The sequence below is a fragment of the Amblyomma maculatum genome, chromosome 1 (genome assembly GCF_055883805.1).
Source record: "Amblyomma maculatum isolate TAMU_Amacu chromosome 1, ASM5588380v1, whole genome shotgun sequence".
Lineage (NCBI taxonomy): Eukaryota > Metazoa > Arthropoda > Arachnida > Ixodida > Ixodidae > Amblyomma > Amblyomma maculatum.
The window spans coordinates 356626407-356641458 of record NC_139344.1 but is presented as its reverse complement, the minus strand read 5'-3'; the positions used below and the strand labels follow the sequence as shown (position 1 = coordinate 356641458).

General features: G+C 43.7%; 1 protein-coding gene across 1 annotated transcript in view; it reads left to right on the top strand.

Annotated features, from left to right (window-relative positions):
- The window catches only part of LOC146207898 (uncharacterized), a 46871-nt gene extending 34600 nt beyond the window's left edge, over window positions 1–12271 (top strand). Inside the window, exons 24-32 of the mRNA XM_084587181.1 lie at window positions 928–1138; window positions 1779–1895; window positions 3391–3563; window positions 4587–4770; window positions 6626–6667; window positions 7098–7173; window positions 8978–9024; window positions 10983–11222; window positions 12192–12271. Of these exons, the coding sequence (XP_084443307.1) occupies window positions 928–1138; window positions 1779–1895; window positions 3391–3563; window positions 4587–4770; window positions 6626–6667; window positions 7098–7173; window positions 8978–9024; window positions 10983–11222; window positions 12192–12271 (1170 nt within the window). The remainder of the gene's footprint in view (window positions 1–927; window positions 1139–1778; window positions 1896–3390; window positions 3564–4586; window positions 4771–6625; window positions 6668–7097; window positions 7174–8977; window positions 9025–10982; window positions 11223–12191) is intronic.
- Window positions 12272–15052: the final 2781 nt, after the last annotated feature.

The window sequence follows — 15052 nt, the reverse complement described above, 5'->3', positions numbered from 1 at the left end:
AACTGTGTTCCTTAATCACCACTCCGCACCTCATGGCCTAGCGCTGCGGGTGTTGTCACAGGTGAAGGAGAGAAGATGGCGTCGTCAGAGAAGCAGAAAGAGTGCAAAGGGTATCGCGTTACAGGCCGCGTTGTTGCGGGAGCCACGTGCAGGAAGGAGGAAGCGTGGAAATCGGGCGCCGCGGCAGCCTATTGCGCTAGTGACCGTTCGTCCACATACACGTCGGCAGTCCTATGTGTCCCTGATGAATTTTAGTTCATACTTTAAAAATCTGCACGTATCACTTTCTTCTCTATCTCACCCAGGATACAGAACGAAAACTGCTACATATGAGAACAATAATGCTTGGAAGTGTATCACCTAGTTATTCTGTGCTCGTGCGTCCAAGATTCGTGATGGGAGAGCGAACAAAATAATGCACGGGGAATTCGGCTATTAAAGAAAATTCCTGGGACGATTCGATTTGTTTGGTGCTTATACCACAGGTTAAAAGTACTTTCTCTTTTCACTTGTTTCTTCGGAAGCTGTGTTCATATGTCAAAAGTAATTCCACTAGATATCGTACTTTGATGACGGTCAGCTCCTTAATTAATCCAGTTGTGTATAAAACCTCACAAGCGCGAAGCTGCGCACGTAACTTCCTTGAGACTTGCACACTTCTCGCCTCCGTTTTCTTATGCCTGCTTTCACTTTAACCTGCACAGGGCGGCCATATTGACCCTCTTCTTGCCTGCTTCCCTCCATAGTCCTCTCTTTAGGAGTCAAATAAAAGCATATCTCTCTCTCTAACCTCTTTTGCAATCTTAGTGTGCAGAGAATCTGCTTTACAGGAATCTTGTATGGTAATTTTGCCTCGGGGTCAATGCTGACGTATGCAGATATCTCGGTCAAGGTTCACGCATAACGCAGTGACTGGTGTCGATGCAGCTCCCCACACTGATGTTCGCTGATCAGATTGAGCTGAACATGACACTCGCCGTTGACCCCGAGAACAAGCGGGGCTACGGCACGGGTGAGACGCTGGCCACCATCCCGTACCGAGTGCTCTGCGACCAGACCTCCAGGGGCTCCCAGAAGCAGATGCAGGGGCTACCCTGCGCGAACACCAGCCACGTGCTTTTCACCGTCAACAGCAACGGTGAGCCTTACCGTGATTCGTGCATTGCTCGGATAGCGACAACATTTCACGGAGCTCGTTAACTGCTTTTTGGTTTGCGCTGCCACAGCGGCGAAATACAGAGCTCACCGCTTATGGGAAGCAACAATCAAATTCGCTTCACACGCTGCTCAGTTCTTTAACGCCGTGTCTAGTTTTCTTATTTATACATGTTTTACTGCGCAGGGTACTTATGAGTACAGTTGCGCCTTGTATGCTTAACATAAAACTAATTTGCAGTAAGTTGTCTCTGTAGCAGCGTAGAGTTTTTCACGGTTAGCAACACAATCAATTTTCCGCCACGCTGCGATCTTAGTGCATGCAAATTGAACAAACGGCTTTAAATTTGGCGAATGCCAATCCGTACCTTCGGTTGCATTTGTTTCCGTTGCTCCAGATTCCGCTACGTCTGTTACTCTCGATTTGCAATCTGAAAACGTCTCTCTTGTTGCTATTGCTGTTGACTAATCAGTAAAGAAAGGGCCAAATTGTTTAGTAGCTTTCTTTTTTCTTCAATTAGCAGTGACAGTTTTCAGGCTTTTTCAGTTTTACTTAAATTTGCACAGACGTAATCATTTCCTTGTACAGCAACCAGGCTTTATGTTTCATGTGTACGTTCCAGAGTGCGTATTTGACTTGGGAATGGAGAGCGGAGCCATCGAGAACTGCCAGATAACAGCCTCGTCGGCAGCAGACAGCTCCCACGCGCCGTGGGATGTCCGGAAAGGTGGCTCGAGTGGTAAGTGCGCGCAGCATTGTAAACTTCGTTTCTGTTACCAACTAACTCGAATCTTTCCAAGCGTCGTCTGTACATTTAACACCAGGATAACGAAACGCATTGCTCATTTTCACCGGAGCAATGTATTAGAGCTCAGGAGCTATTGCGTTCAAAAAAGCTTTGGAATAACCCAGCCGAGAAGCCAATTTTTTTACAGTTGGGCTTTCTCACTAAAATTTGTGCGCAATAAAACCAGGAGTGTTTAACGACCTTTTTAATCTTGGAATGCAGAATGGTGCTTCCTCTGATCATGAGCCCATACTTCACCTAGCCAACGCCTTGCATGCCTACTCGCTACTATCTGTTTCCACTTATGCTGGTCTTAACAATTTCTCATAGAACATAACCATTTCTGGGACAATATCGCGCAACTGTAACAGCAGTATCCACCAACACCTGCCTCCTGCAAAACAAAAAATGGCTTTGCCTCAGTACACAACGGTAGCAGGCAAAGCACGCTTTAAAGGCAAACGCTTGCGATAATTTCAACATGGCGCGTTTGCCTTTAAAGCGTGTTTTGCCGCAGTACACAACGGTACCAGGCAAAGCACACTTTAAAGGCACACGCGCCGTCCTGAAATTATCCCTAAGATCCCCAGGTGGTCGAAATTACTCCGTAGCCCTCCACTACGGCTCCCCTTTCTCTCTTTCCACTTTCACTCCCACCTTCCTCCCTTCCCTTACGGCGCGGTTCAGGTGTCCACAGAAACAAGTGTGACAGATACTGCGCCTTTCCCTTCCTATGAACCAACCAACCAACCAACCAACAGCGAGCTGCTAAGAAAACTTGGGTTGCATGTTCTGCCGTAAATGTGAAGCATTTAGGCCGTCACAAGTTTAGCCATTGTTTCTGCTTTTTTTTGCATCCGTGCTTTTTATAAATATGTACACCGGCTTACAGTAGTCGTGCTTGTAGTTCGCTTACACCGAAGAAGAAATTCCTTTAGTATCGGCGGTGTCAACGGGCCACATGAAATTGAAATTTTCATCGAATACTAATTTCAAGCATGATGTTATTAATTATCAAAAAATTTTTCCAAACGAGTCGGTGGAAAAAGGGCAGACCAAACTATAAGGAAACCATTTCTGACATAACTGTCACATCGATATATGCAGAGAAATTGACAGCACATCTTTAAAACGCGCAGAAGTGTCTGGGCAGTGATTCTCAGCTAACTTATTACTACTATCACCAAAAATTTCAGCTTGCAGTCGCAGGCGAGCAGCACACTGTAAACGGGGGTTACGACTCTGCCCAAAATAACGGAAAAATATTGCGCCCAATAAACCCATTCTCGGTACTAAAGAAGCAAAGCGTGCTACAAATAACGCTGACTTCGTTGTAAAGGAAACAAGCTGACCACATCTGTGTGTAGCGCGATGAAAGAGTATCGCCTGTGTGATGAAATTGCAGCTATGGTAAATCCTGTATCTTTCTTTCTCCGCTGTGGTGCAGTGTGGTCTCCGGCCGTGAAGTCCAGCCTGCAACACAACTACCTGCAAGTGAATTTTATGCGCGTCACCCGGGTGTCCCAAGTGGAGGTGGTGTACGTTCCGGGCTCGCGCCGTGTTTCCAAGTACCGACTTCTCTACAGTGATAACGGCCAGGACTGGTACAAGCACGGAGACGTGAGTAAGAGCGGTCGGAGGTGGAAGAAGGGAGCACGACGCAACGAAGGAAGGGAATACTTCACGCGCTGTAGAATATGATAGCTGCAAAATATGACGTCACAAGCAAATACTGCCAGTGCAAGACATTGGGATGTATTAATAGTTATTTTTATTCTTTTAGCTTATATATCGTACGCGCAAAACTATGAAAGGCTTAGGCGCCGAGGGCAAAGCGTCTACGGTGCGTATAAATAACATGGCGGTATCGAATAATGAGAAATCACTCTTGTTATGAGCCGAATTGTTATTCATATCTTGCTTTTACATTCCAGACTGGCGTACGTGTCCAAAGCGTCGACGAAAATTAAGAACTTATGTGATGCCGAAACAAATCCAGCGCTGACTGAGGCGCGTGAAAAAGTAGCTGTCTATTCTGAGATTCCCTATTCGGTAAAATTCTAGAGACGAAATTTTCGAGCGCTGAACAAATGTCCAGACATAGCCTCCACCAGACATAACATCCGTGGAATGCTTAAATCTGACAAAGAAGCCCAGGACTTAACACACAATCATTTAAAGCTGTGTCGTGGAGGAACTTCCACTTCCTACGAATCACCGGTTCATTTAACTGTATAGTAATCTGGCTCACACGCTCACCCACGCTCAGCATTAAGATCGTCGACTGACGACAGGTGCAGCAAATGTCACGCAAAGTTCTCCACATTTCGTAATTTGATCCCGCTTAGCATTGCGAGAGCAGGACGCGGAAGACTGAAAGGAAGCGATGGGTGAATGCCGTTCTGCAGCAGGCTCGTCCCGCTCCGAAAAAAAAAAAAAAAATAAAGGTCTCACTAAGTGTTGTATTCTAAAAACCTGCAATCAGTGGACTTTGAGAAAAACTGCGTCCAAACATCAGTTTGCTGTCGCCAATACATTCATCGAGGAGGGGGGCACGAGCAGCGAGCTTCCTTTTTTATCGGACTTATGTTTCGTTATTTTCTGATCCATGGTCTTGAGACCTTACGGTTGTCGCGAGAGCAGGTGCGCCCCCTGGACCACAAGAACGGTGTGGCAATTGACCGCTTGGAGAAGACGATACAGGCGCGCCAGATCCGCTTCGTCATCGAGGAGGCCTCCGACCCGCAGATGGAGGATGAGCTGCTCGTCGGTATGCAACTCGAGCTCTATGGCTGCTACATCGAAGAGCTGAACCAGGAACGTGCAGGTACTCTTACTTAAAGCACGGGCACGTTTCAACTCTATTTATCAGATGTATTCTAGTGCTTACAATTAATTTTATCGACTTATTAAGGTTGTTGAGGAGTTTTTGTGACTTTTTCTTCGTGAGCGCTCGCCCTTTAGTTATTCGCTCGTGTCCAGCAAGAAAGTCGTTAAGCGCAAGCCTAGATGAGGGCGTTGGAATAACGGTAGACACACGAGTGCTAGATTTCAGCACTTTACTGTGAAACGGCGGAACGAAGAATTACGTTGTGGTTCAACATCGCACAGTCCAAGTCATATATTGGTCAAAGTAGAAGGTGTTCGTGAGTATCGAAAAACGTGCGAGACAGATGCGAAGGGTTTCTGGAGGCGCACTGTAGGAAATATGAACCGAACGCTGATCCTGCTGTAGTACACAGCTCTGACCTTAGTTCAATTTATTGTTGCGAGTCGAGTCCCGTTCCCAGCGCGAAATCAACCTGCTCACCACTCTAACGGGAATGTACAGCCTTTATCAAAAGTTTACAGCCCAGAAGGTTTGCTTTTAAGCCGTATAGTATGACTTCTGTAATAATCGTGGAAGTCCTAGCCATCGGAGAGGGTAGGACGAAAAATCTTTTTACCTTCAGCAAGTATGGAAACCTGAGAATGCATTACGAGCCACATAGTATCGCTCAGAAGTAGACCCCCTGGGCTGTAAACTTTTGATAAAAGCTGTACCATCGTCGCGAGAAGCAGATGCCAACTGATGCGCGAAATTATCGAGTCAGAAATTCATCATCATCATCATCATCATCAGCCTGATTATACCCACTGCAGGGCGAAGGCCTCTCCCATATCTCTCCACTTAACCCGGTTCTGTGCTAGCTGTATCCACTTGACCCCTGCGAACTTCTTAATCTCATCCGCCCACCTAACTTTCTGCCGCCCCCTGCTACGCTTTCCTTCCCTTGGAATCCAGTTTGTTACCCTCAGCGACCATCGGTTATCCTCTCTTCGCACTACATGTCCTGCCCATGTCCATTTCTTCATCTTAATTTCTACTAGAATGGAGTCAGAAATTATTGATAGTTTACGGTACAACTGTGTTTCGAAGCCGCTCATGGCTCTATCACCAGAATAATTGTTGCATTTTTGTCATTAGTGATTATGGTGCTGGTCGCGCATACTTGATGTTTGGCCACCACTTGCCTTTTCCTCGTTCCGTTGTTTTACGGTAATGTGTTGAAAGTTAGCGCTCGTGTGTCTACCGTTCTTCTTCCGTCCTTGGTTACGTGCGCGCTGAAACATTTTCTTTTCATATAGCAGCAAGCTCAAACATCCACGTTCCTGCTCAGCAGAACCCTAATACAAAGCAACTATCCCGATTCACTTGCGTATATTAAGTATTTAGTCATTTAGGGAAAACGAGGAGCCACTAAAGTCTATCCCTGGCAATAAGGCTTTAGTTGGTATTTTTTTATTTATTTATAGTCTTGACACTTATTCACCTGTCATAACGATTTTGTTTAATTCTTATTATATAATGAAAATCAATTTTTCTCAGTACGAGGATTTTGTACTTAAACTTGTTCAGTGACAATACAGCGCAGCAGACAGCAACGCCACACGAAAGTTGGCGTTGTATCCGCCTTTCACAGCTTCCTCTTACAACGAATAGCTCGAAAAAAGACCATGTATATAGACTTATTTTATACACTGATTATTTAAATCAATTTGTACATTCCGACAGCGCTATATTCTGCTCGCAAATGTTCTACCTCACTTTGAATTACTAAGTTTTCAAGCGCTACGGCGAATATGGGAACTCATTGTGTTGTCTTTGTATCCCCCTCACCTCTCTTTTTTTTTTTTTTCAGCTGCCTGTGAGGAGGACAAGACATGGTACTCTCACGTAAGAAGTACGTGGATATTTAACAAACTCTCGTAACTTTCTGCGAACACAATTGAAGAAGAATGCGCGAAAAAAAAATGCAGCAAATAAGACATGTAATATTTAAATATCAAGGCGTGGTAATTGAGATATTATTTCAAACCTTATGTGATGTATGTCATGCATTACCTTCAAACATTTGCTATTCCCGTTATTCTTCTCACTCTACTACATCTCGCAATCACCAAAATTTTAGCTCTCCAAAAAATAAACTTGAATGAATTGTGCCACTTCCGAAATTGCTTTATATCACTGCATATCACTCTGTTTTGTCTTCATCTTTCGCTTCATCTAGCACATTAAGGACGCATTTGAATAAACTTATGTATTCTTTTATAAACTCATAGTGACGTTTTACTGATCTTTTTTTTTTTGTTTTTTTGTGTTTTTTTTTGCAGCCAAGAAAACGCGTCACTTTGCCGTCGATACGACGAACAACATAGTCTACTTCTGCGACTTCCACGGAAGGACGAGGTAAGCCATTGTGTTTTGCAAAAATACGGCACTTCGATTTCAAGTAAAGAACTAATCGTGCACCCCAGCAGAGCATTTTCTGAAAATCGAGCTCAATGCTCAGTCTGGTTTATGCTCGAAAACAGCTTGTCCGAAATGTACCTTACCAATTCAAACAGCTGAAATCGGGAAATTGTGTGTAGTGTCCCATTGGCTCTAATTTATGTCGTCCCTCAAGTCAAAGCTTCAGTTTTGGATAAAATCTGTAGAAGCTGCAAGTAGTAGTCTCAGTAGTGAGACCGCAGGTTTGTCAGACCTTACCTCTTTCTCTCTGTTGCTTCGGTGAACGGTAAGTAAACATTGGCTGAGGTTTAACCTGTTAAACCTAGTTAGGTGAAGCGAAAGCGTTGTTTTCCTTAGTTTTTCTTTTGTTAGGCTTAAGCTTAGACATGACAGACATGTTTTTTGTAGCGATTAAATTGCCGACACAATGGAGTTGAGGACGCCATCGGTTACAAGAGAAAACACGTGATGATGCATCTGCCGTTTAAGTTGAAATACATGGAATGCGGAGACGACGTGAACGAAAATAGGCGAGGACAAAAGGAATTCTCAATTCGGAAAACATTTTCTTAGTTTAGCTGCTGAGGAGCGAAATATGTCAAGTCTCGCAAAGGTACCGGAGCTTCTTAGTAATTTTATTTATTTAAAAATAGCCCTTCTTCTAAGAAATAAATCAATTTTTTGAACAGCGAAAATAAGAAAGAAACGCATCCACGGCGAACAATCAAATTAGTGCATATGAAATTCATTTGGCTGTGAGATGAAATGCTATCACCTGATCTACCCACCCCGATTACGAATTTCGAGAGGTATAAGATGCAAAAGCGAAACGTCCCCAGTCGAAAAACAAAAACTACAGAAGTGTAAAAAACACGACAAAATATCTGGAGCTCTTTCGTAATGATCAGACTTGTCTTTAGCTGTAGTATACTTTTCTCTAGTTCTCTGGCTTTTTTTTTATAGTAATTTCTGTTGTCTGTAAGTACACAAGATTATTTATTTATTTATTTATTTATTTATTTATTTATTTATTTATTTATTTATTTATTTATTTATTTATTTATTTATTTATTTATTTATTTATTTATTTATTTATTTATTTATTTATTTATTTATTTATTTATTTATTTATTTATTTATTTATTTATTTATAATGTACCCTGCAGCACCAAGGCATTAAAGCAGGGGAGGGAGTATCACGGGTAACATCAGGTTATGCAAAACAAAAAGTACAAACAGATCTTGTGAACAGAAACAGAAACAAACAAGTAGAGTGGAACTAGGTCTCATTCAAATAAGAAAACAAATTTGCTGCTGCTGGCGCCCGCCACATGCACAGGAAGCGCATTCCATTCCGTGATTGTTTTTGGGAAAAAAGAAGAATTTCATGTAGTTAGTAATGCGGCTAATTTCTCGGATCTTATTTTTGTGGCTTCTGGCTGACAATTAGTGAAGGCGCTGAATATATTTTTGCCTCTCAATTTTTGTCACATTACAATATATGGAATGCATCAGCTTCAATCTAGTTGTTTGTTTTTGTTGTTTGCTTGTGTATCTACACAAAATTTTGATGTTACAAGAGAAAATTATCTTATCCCAACACGTTTGCTGTCAAAAACCGCACAGAAATTCTATCGTAACCTCAGAAAATTTTGTGTAGATATTTGTTTTCGCCTGGGTCAAGCATATATCAATTAAGTATCAGTGATCAATGAAAGCAAACCGGTCGACGTTCAACATGAGCCTAATATTCTCTTTTCAGTCACATGGCTTGCTTCTCTTCGAATGATGGCGGGAAGACTTGGTCAGGTATGTATCTGCAATATTCTCGTCACTTCTCTGCAAGCGCTGTTTCAAGCTATCTCGAGGCTGAAAGAAAATGCATTGGTTTAAACACTCTATATATACTGTGATTAAGGCGCCATCTGAGGCCTCGTGTTCTGATAATGTGCTACTGCGACGAGCTCATGCATAGTATGCAGCCATATTCACTGTGAGCGCTTTCTGGGGTATCTGCCACATTTAGAACATTAGAACATTTTATCGGTTTCGAGAGAGCTTATGCGAGAATTCCAGTTTTCAAGTTTTTGTGCCAGCTGTTAAAAACGGTGGAGCTCACCTGCACCACCAGTTACATTTTCCTCCTCTTCTCCATCGTCGCTTTTTTGCCCTGACCCCCCCCCTTCCCGGCGTCCTTGCGCTTTGCAAGAAGTATTATATGGACTCAATCTCAGGAGGTCGTCGACGAGTACAATTAAGGGAAAAAAAAGGAGGAGGGGGAGGGGGGTGGCGTAGAGTAGTGGTTAGCGCTCTCAGCTGGGGCACGGAAAGATGTTCGCGATTCCTGGAGTGCACACTATTTGCTTTTCTTACTCACGGGATTGGGACGACTTTTCGAGAACATATTCTGCGGACAACTTCCGACCTCAGATTTCGTATCTCGCAAGCTATATAAGGTTTTCTCCTTAACAGCAGCGCCACTACACTTTTTTGGATCAGGTACCTGGCGCCTCATGCAACTTGCTACGTGAATAGTTAAGACGTGCGGTCTACATCGCCGCCATAGACTGCGGAACTCCTCTCAGGCGCTCTGCGCGTTTCTCTGGGGGATTGATAATTAGTTGAGTGGAAATGTATGTAAAGGAATGATGTAAGAGAAGGCTAAAATAATTGTGTTTCTGAAAATAACCTAGAAAAGAAAGTAGCGCCAGTGCCTGTGCCATAGTAGTAATTAAACAGCAGAACCAGACACGGACAGAAAAAAGGAACGATCAAAACACGTGTACAGGCGCTGAACATAGACCTGATCGCTATTAGGAAATACGCGCGTCATATATGCACATACACAAAACGACATACATGCGCATAGTCACGAGTACAAAACCAGTAAAAAAGTAAAACCGCTACAGAATCATGTGTATATATGCCGAACCGCTATCAACTGTGTGGCATGTTCATTTCGCGAAGATATACCGCAACACCAACTTGCGCAATCTGTAATTATTCGTCTATGTCAGTTTTCATAAAAAAACACTTCATACACAGCGGGAATGACTGGAAGATGTGGTTTCGATTTGGCTTGTGGTGGATCAAAAATCTGAATTCTGCCTTGTGATCATGGCTGTGTCACGACAGAGTGGCTATAGCCTAACCATGGTAACCTTGGTGCTCTTCACTGTGTGGATATGAAATTATTTTAATAGAACGTGCTTTTTTTTTTAGTAAATTTTGCAAGTGAATCAGCTTTGGCTCATGAAAAGCAGTATTATTTAGACTGCATTATTTAGCCTTTGTCAAAAATATACGGCCTAAGGGGTTCGCTTCTAAGCATTCTAACAAAGTCCCTGGAAGCAATACTTGAATATATAAGTAAGCATAGAGAAGAACGGGACTAGATTTGTCGTCTACTAGATTTCGAACGGTACAGATACGTACCGAGCCCCGTTACGGGGCTTCGAAGCAAAACCCTTGGGCTGTATATTTTTGACAAAGAGTGTACGTTTTCGGCTCAATATTAGCCTAGAAAAATACAAAACCGCATCATCTTGGCACTCCCGCGGTGGATGATGGCTCGTGTCGCCACTTGTCTGTCTAATATGACAAACTCTATCCCCTCTCGGTGCTGATTACATCGCTTGACGTTCTAGTGGTGCTGTGCCATAGTTAGCCTAGCAGAGAGTGCGCCAGTTATAGCGTAGAAACGCATTCTAAGCCCAGGGTCTCATTTGCTGCCGTTCGCCAACCAGTGCGTTCACGTGATGTCGCAGTCTTGGAGCCGTTCGTCAACTACTTGCTGGGCTATGATCCCGAGTCGGGACGCATGCTGGCCTGCGACTCGTCGGGCGAGTCCTTCCTGGCCAGCTCGGATGGCACCCACTGGGCGCTGGTACCCGGCCGAGCGGCCAACAGCTCTCTGAGCCGCGCCAACTTTGTTCCCAGCCTCATAGTACCCGCTATGACGCGCTCGGACATCCTCTCAAAGGACCTCGTAATCGGAGACTGGAAAGGTATCTATCCCTTTCTTCCGCAAACCTAGACATTTTTAATAGAGCGTGGTTGTAGGCCAGCTGATGAGACATCGTAGGGAATAAAACGGCAGAAACGACAGGACTGAGACAAGACGAGAACACGGCGGGGTACTGACTGCTAATATTTATTGAAAACACACTTGGCATATGTGGATCAGACGCGAGTAAATTGCCAACAATCACAAAGTGCGTGGGTGGAAACATAAGCATAAAGAGTAACTAGCGATAACAACCGCGACGTAGATGGCATGAAAGCCGCGAAAAAAGACACTCTCAATCATAAAGCGAGTAGGAACGTGAGAAAATAATAAAATTGCAAAACGAACCGATACAGGCAGCACAAAGATAACTTTATTTCACTCGACCCATTAGTTAGCCCTTCTTCCTCTATGTGTCGGATTTCAAACATCTCGCAAACCATGAGATGTTTGGGGCTCGCGATATCACAGATCTATGCATTGGCGCCAATCGACTTCCCGCTTGGAAGCGGCGGCTTGAAAATAGCTCGATAAAATGACATTCTAGTCGAAATTAAGGGCAGAACATGTGTGCGAAGAGAGGATAACTGATGGTCGCTAAGGGTAACAAATTGTATTCCAGGGGTAGGAAAGCGTAGCAGGGGACGGCAGAAAGTTAGGTGGGTGAATTAGATTGAGAAGTCCACAGGGGTGAAGTTGATGCAGTTAGCACAGGACCGGGTTAATTGGAGGAATATGGGAGAGGCCTTCGCCCTGCAGTGGGTATAACTCCAGATGATGATGATGATGATGTCATATGACTAGCTCAAGACGCAATATTTGTTGATACAAAATAATATGTCGGGAAAATAGAACGATCGAAAAATAATGTTCACTTGCCTGCACCAGTGACGTAAACCGGGCTTATATCAATTAAAATATAAACTGAGTGGTGCGATCTTCATGTGTGACTATATTCTTCACATTTCAGCCACCTACGACGGACTCGTGTACAAGGATGCCGAGGCACCCGCGGCCGTCTGGAAAGGCTGCTGCATCGGGAGCGAATAGACTCAACGTCGGATAGCGGCTGTGCCTTGCACGCTGGAAACATTTTCGTTCCTAACATTCTTTTATTTTTCTTTTGCGGACGACAAAGTTCGTAATCAGCGCTGAACAAGGGGGCCTGAATCACCTTTGTCAGATATTTCCCGTGCTTCAAGCATACTATCCTGCCTTTCACGGCGATATACGACCGAACCGCCACCATTTGGCGGATTTTTATGAGAGGTCAAGCTAGTGCGTTCGCGCCAGCATAAATATAAAAATACGAGAAAGAACGTCGTGTTGTTTATCATGCAACATAAATATTACATGTTCTACGTTAAGTCTGCCCCTGTAACCTCCCGAAGACTTCAAATTTTCCAAGAAAAGAGGGGTATTAAAGAGAGAGAGAGGGAGAGAAAGGAGCAGCAGTTTTGATGAAAAATGCTTCAGAGTCCCTTTAAAGAAGCTGATAACTGCACTAGTCATGTGTGAGCCATTCTGTTGATCTCCTGAACAGCTTCCACATGTAATACGTTGTTTTCTTTTCCAACTGGACTTGTCAGCTTACTGTGAGCGTCATGAACAGCAGCACAGATACAGTACACATTTTTAGGTTGATCTTGACATAGCTACAACGAAACTACTGAAGTGAACTCAATGTGAGTGAATAGAAAAGTTCGCAATTGTTTGCTGTTGTCTTGAAGCATTTTGAGAGTTTGGTTTTTGTTACTAACTATGCATGCATAAAAACTGAAGCAGATTGTGTTGTAATGTGTTCTCTTGTAAAAACCACGTCTTCTCATTGAAGAAATAAAGCAAATTATTCGGCCATCAGTGACCGCAATAAGACAAAGACAACCTTTGGAAGAATGTCTATGATTTCACAAGTAGTGTACACATCGAAGACTGAAAACATAAGCCTGCAGCGTTATTGCACAAGACCGTAAACTATCCTATTGTTAGCAGTTTATCGCGTAAAGGACAAATAAACATTACTTCACTGCAGAATTTCTTTCAGTTCAACCATATATAGTGAATTCCATGAGGAATTAAAAAAAAGACGTGAAATGTCTCACATTAAGTGCGGCAATGCGTCTTTCGGCACAAAGTGTGCTGCTTGAACAAGACCTCGTTCAGCGCAACTGAGTGCAATCATGCTTACAGTGGACGGCCAGAAAACACTTTCCAGGGGCCGTGTGATGTGGATGTGTGGAAGGATACTGTGCATAAATCTTCGAAAGTGGGAGTTGTCAGACAGCAGTGGGTGCAGTAGCGAATGGCCTTTTATGACAGCAGGTTTACGATACCCCCTCTGCCCAATACGCCCGCAAATTCCATCTGACACATTCCCAGTTCCCCTACTTTTCGGAAATCTCGCTCTCCTTCCGGAAGCTGAGAGGTATCGCCTTCGTTATCGATTACGAAGCTTTTGTAGCAGACCGTTAGAGCTTCCCAGCATTTATTCTAAGACGTGCATTGTGAAAATTTTAGAAAGGCGTACGCGTCAAAGAGCGCGCTTCTGTGCGTCATGTGAGACGACTGCCAGCAGACTAGAACGACCGCTTATAAATAAAGTCGCGCTGCAAACAAGTTAGCGTCAAGAGCTGATTTCAACAGTCCCACCTTATCCCTGGAAACCACGAGATCACGAGCATGCATGCCTCGAGCGACATGACCGTGCACTTATTGGTCGGCGGTCTGTGTGACGTCATTACACCACGTGATATGGCCGAGATGGCAGGAGCTTTACGAGTGACAAGATGGAAATCGAACGCGGGATTCGTATCTCCAGCTAGACGCGGTTCCTCTGGCCACGCAGTCACGTTTGCACGGCTTGGTTAAAGTGGGCCTTTATATCTAGGTCAGACGGTATCTAACATAATGCGGTAGCTTACGACTAAGGCTACAAGGTACGTGCAAGACAACAGAGGAACTATAATTAAAGGAGCACAGATTAAACGAGTAGAAACACAGTGCATGTACACGAAATATACGCGGACGAAGACCGTAAAGGAGAAGGGAGGCCATTAACGCTCTCGCGTCATATCCTTAAAGGCGGAACTTAGTAGTCCCCAATTTATTTTTTGTAGTAGACAATTCATCGCACCCTCATTTTTTTTTTCTCGATCGCAGCTTCTATGCGAATTTTCGTTGATTGAACCGTGTTGTCGTTGTTCCTGGTGTAACCGAGCGAAAGAGAGTCACGAGCCATAAAGAATTTCTCAGAAGAAAAGAGCGAAGAGCCACAATCTTTGCGCCGCTCGATCGTGGCTCTTCTGAAAGATTCTCACTCGTGAAAAATGTAAAATGATTTGTAACTCTACATGCATACATACAAGCATCTCTCAAATTATTTGCCTCAATTATATAGCAAAAATAAACACCTGCGCTCAAGTTTCATATTAGGAAGTACGCATTCGTCCGTAGAACCTTCTTTTTTTTTTTTTTTCAGATTAAGGGCTGTAGTGGACAAATTTAACAAAGACGTACATATTTGATAGCACGCATTTTGATGCGCGATGTAAAAAACGACTGCTCGTTCACTGCTAGAACAGCCGCGTCTAGAGAAGGTCACGCTGAAAAGAAGTCGATGTTAAGAATTTTTTGAAGTGTCGCATCTTTCCTCTAGGAGGCATCTTGCATTCTTCCTTGTTCAGCTACTTTGTCACCACAAGAAAAAAAAATGTTTCACGGCAGAGTCTCATCGCTGCGTTCGGAGTCTTCGTTGCTGCTGCCGTTGCCTTCCCGCATGAAGGTCTTGTGTCCGGCGCGAATTTTCTGCCAGTCTGCCTCTGACGGAAATTT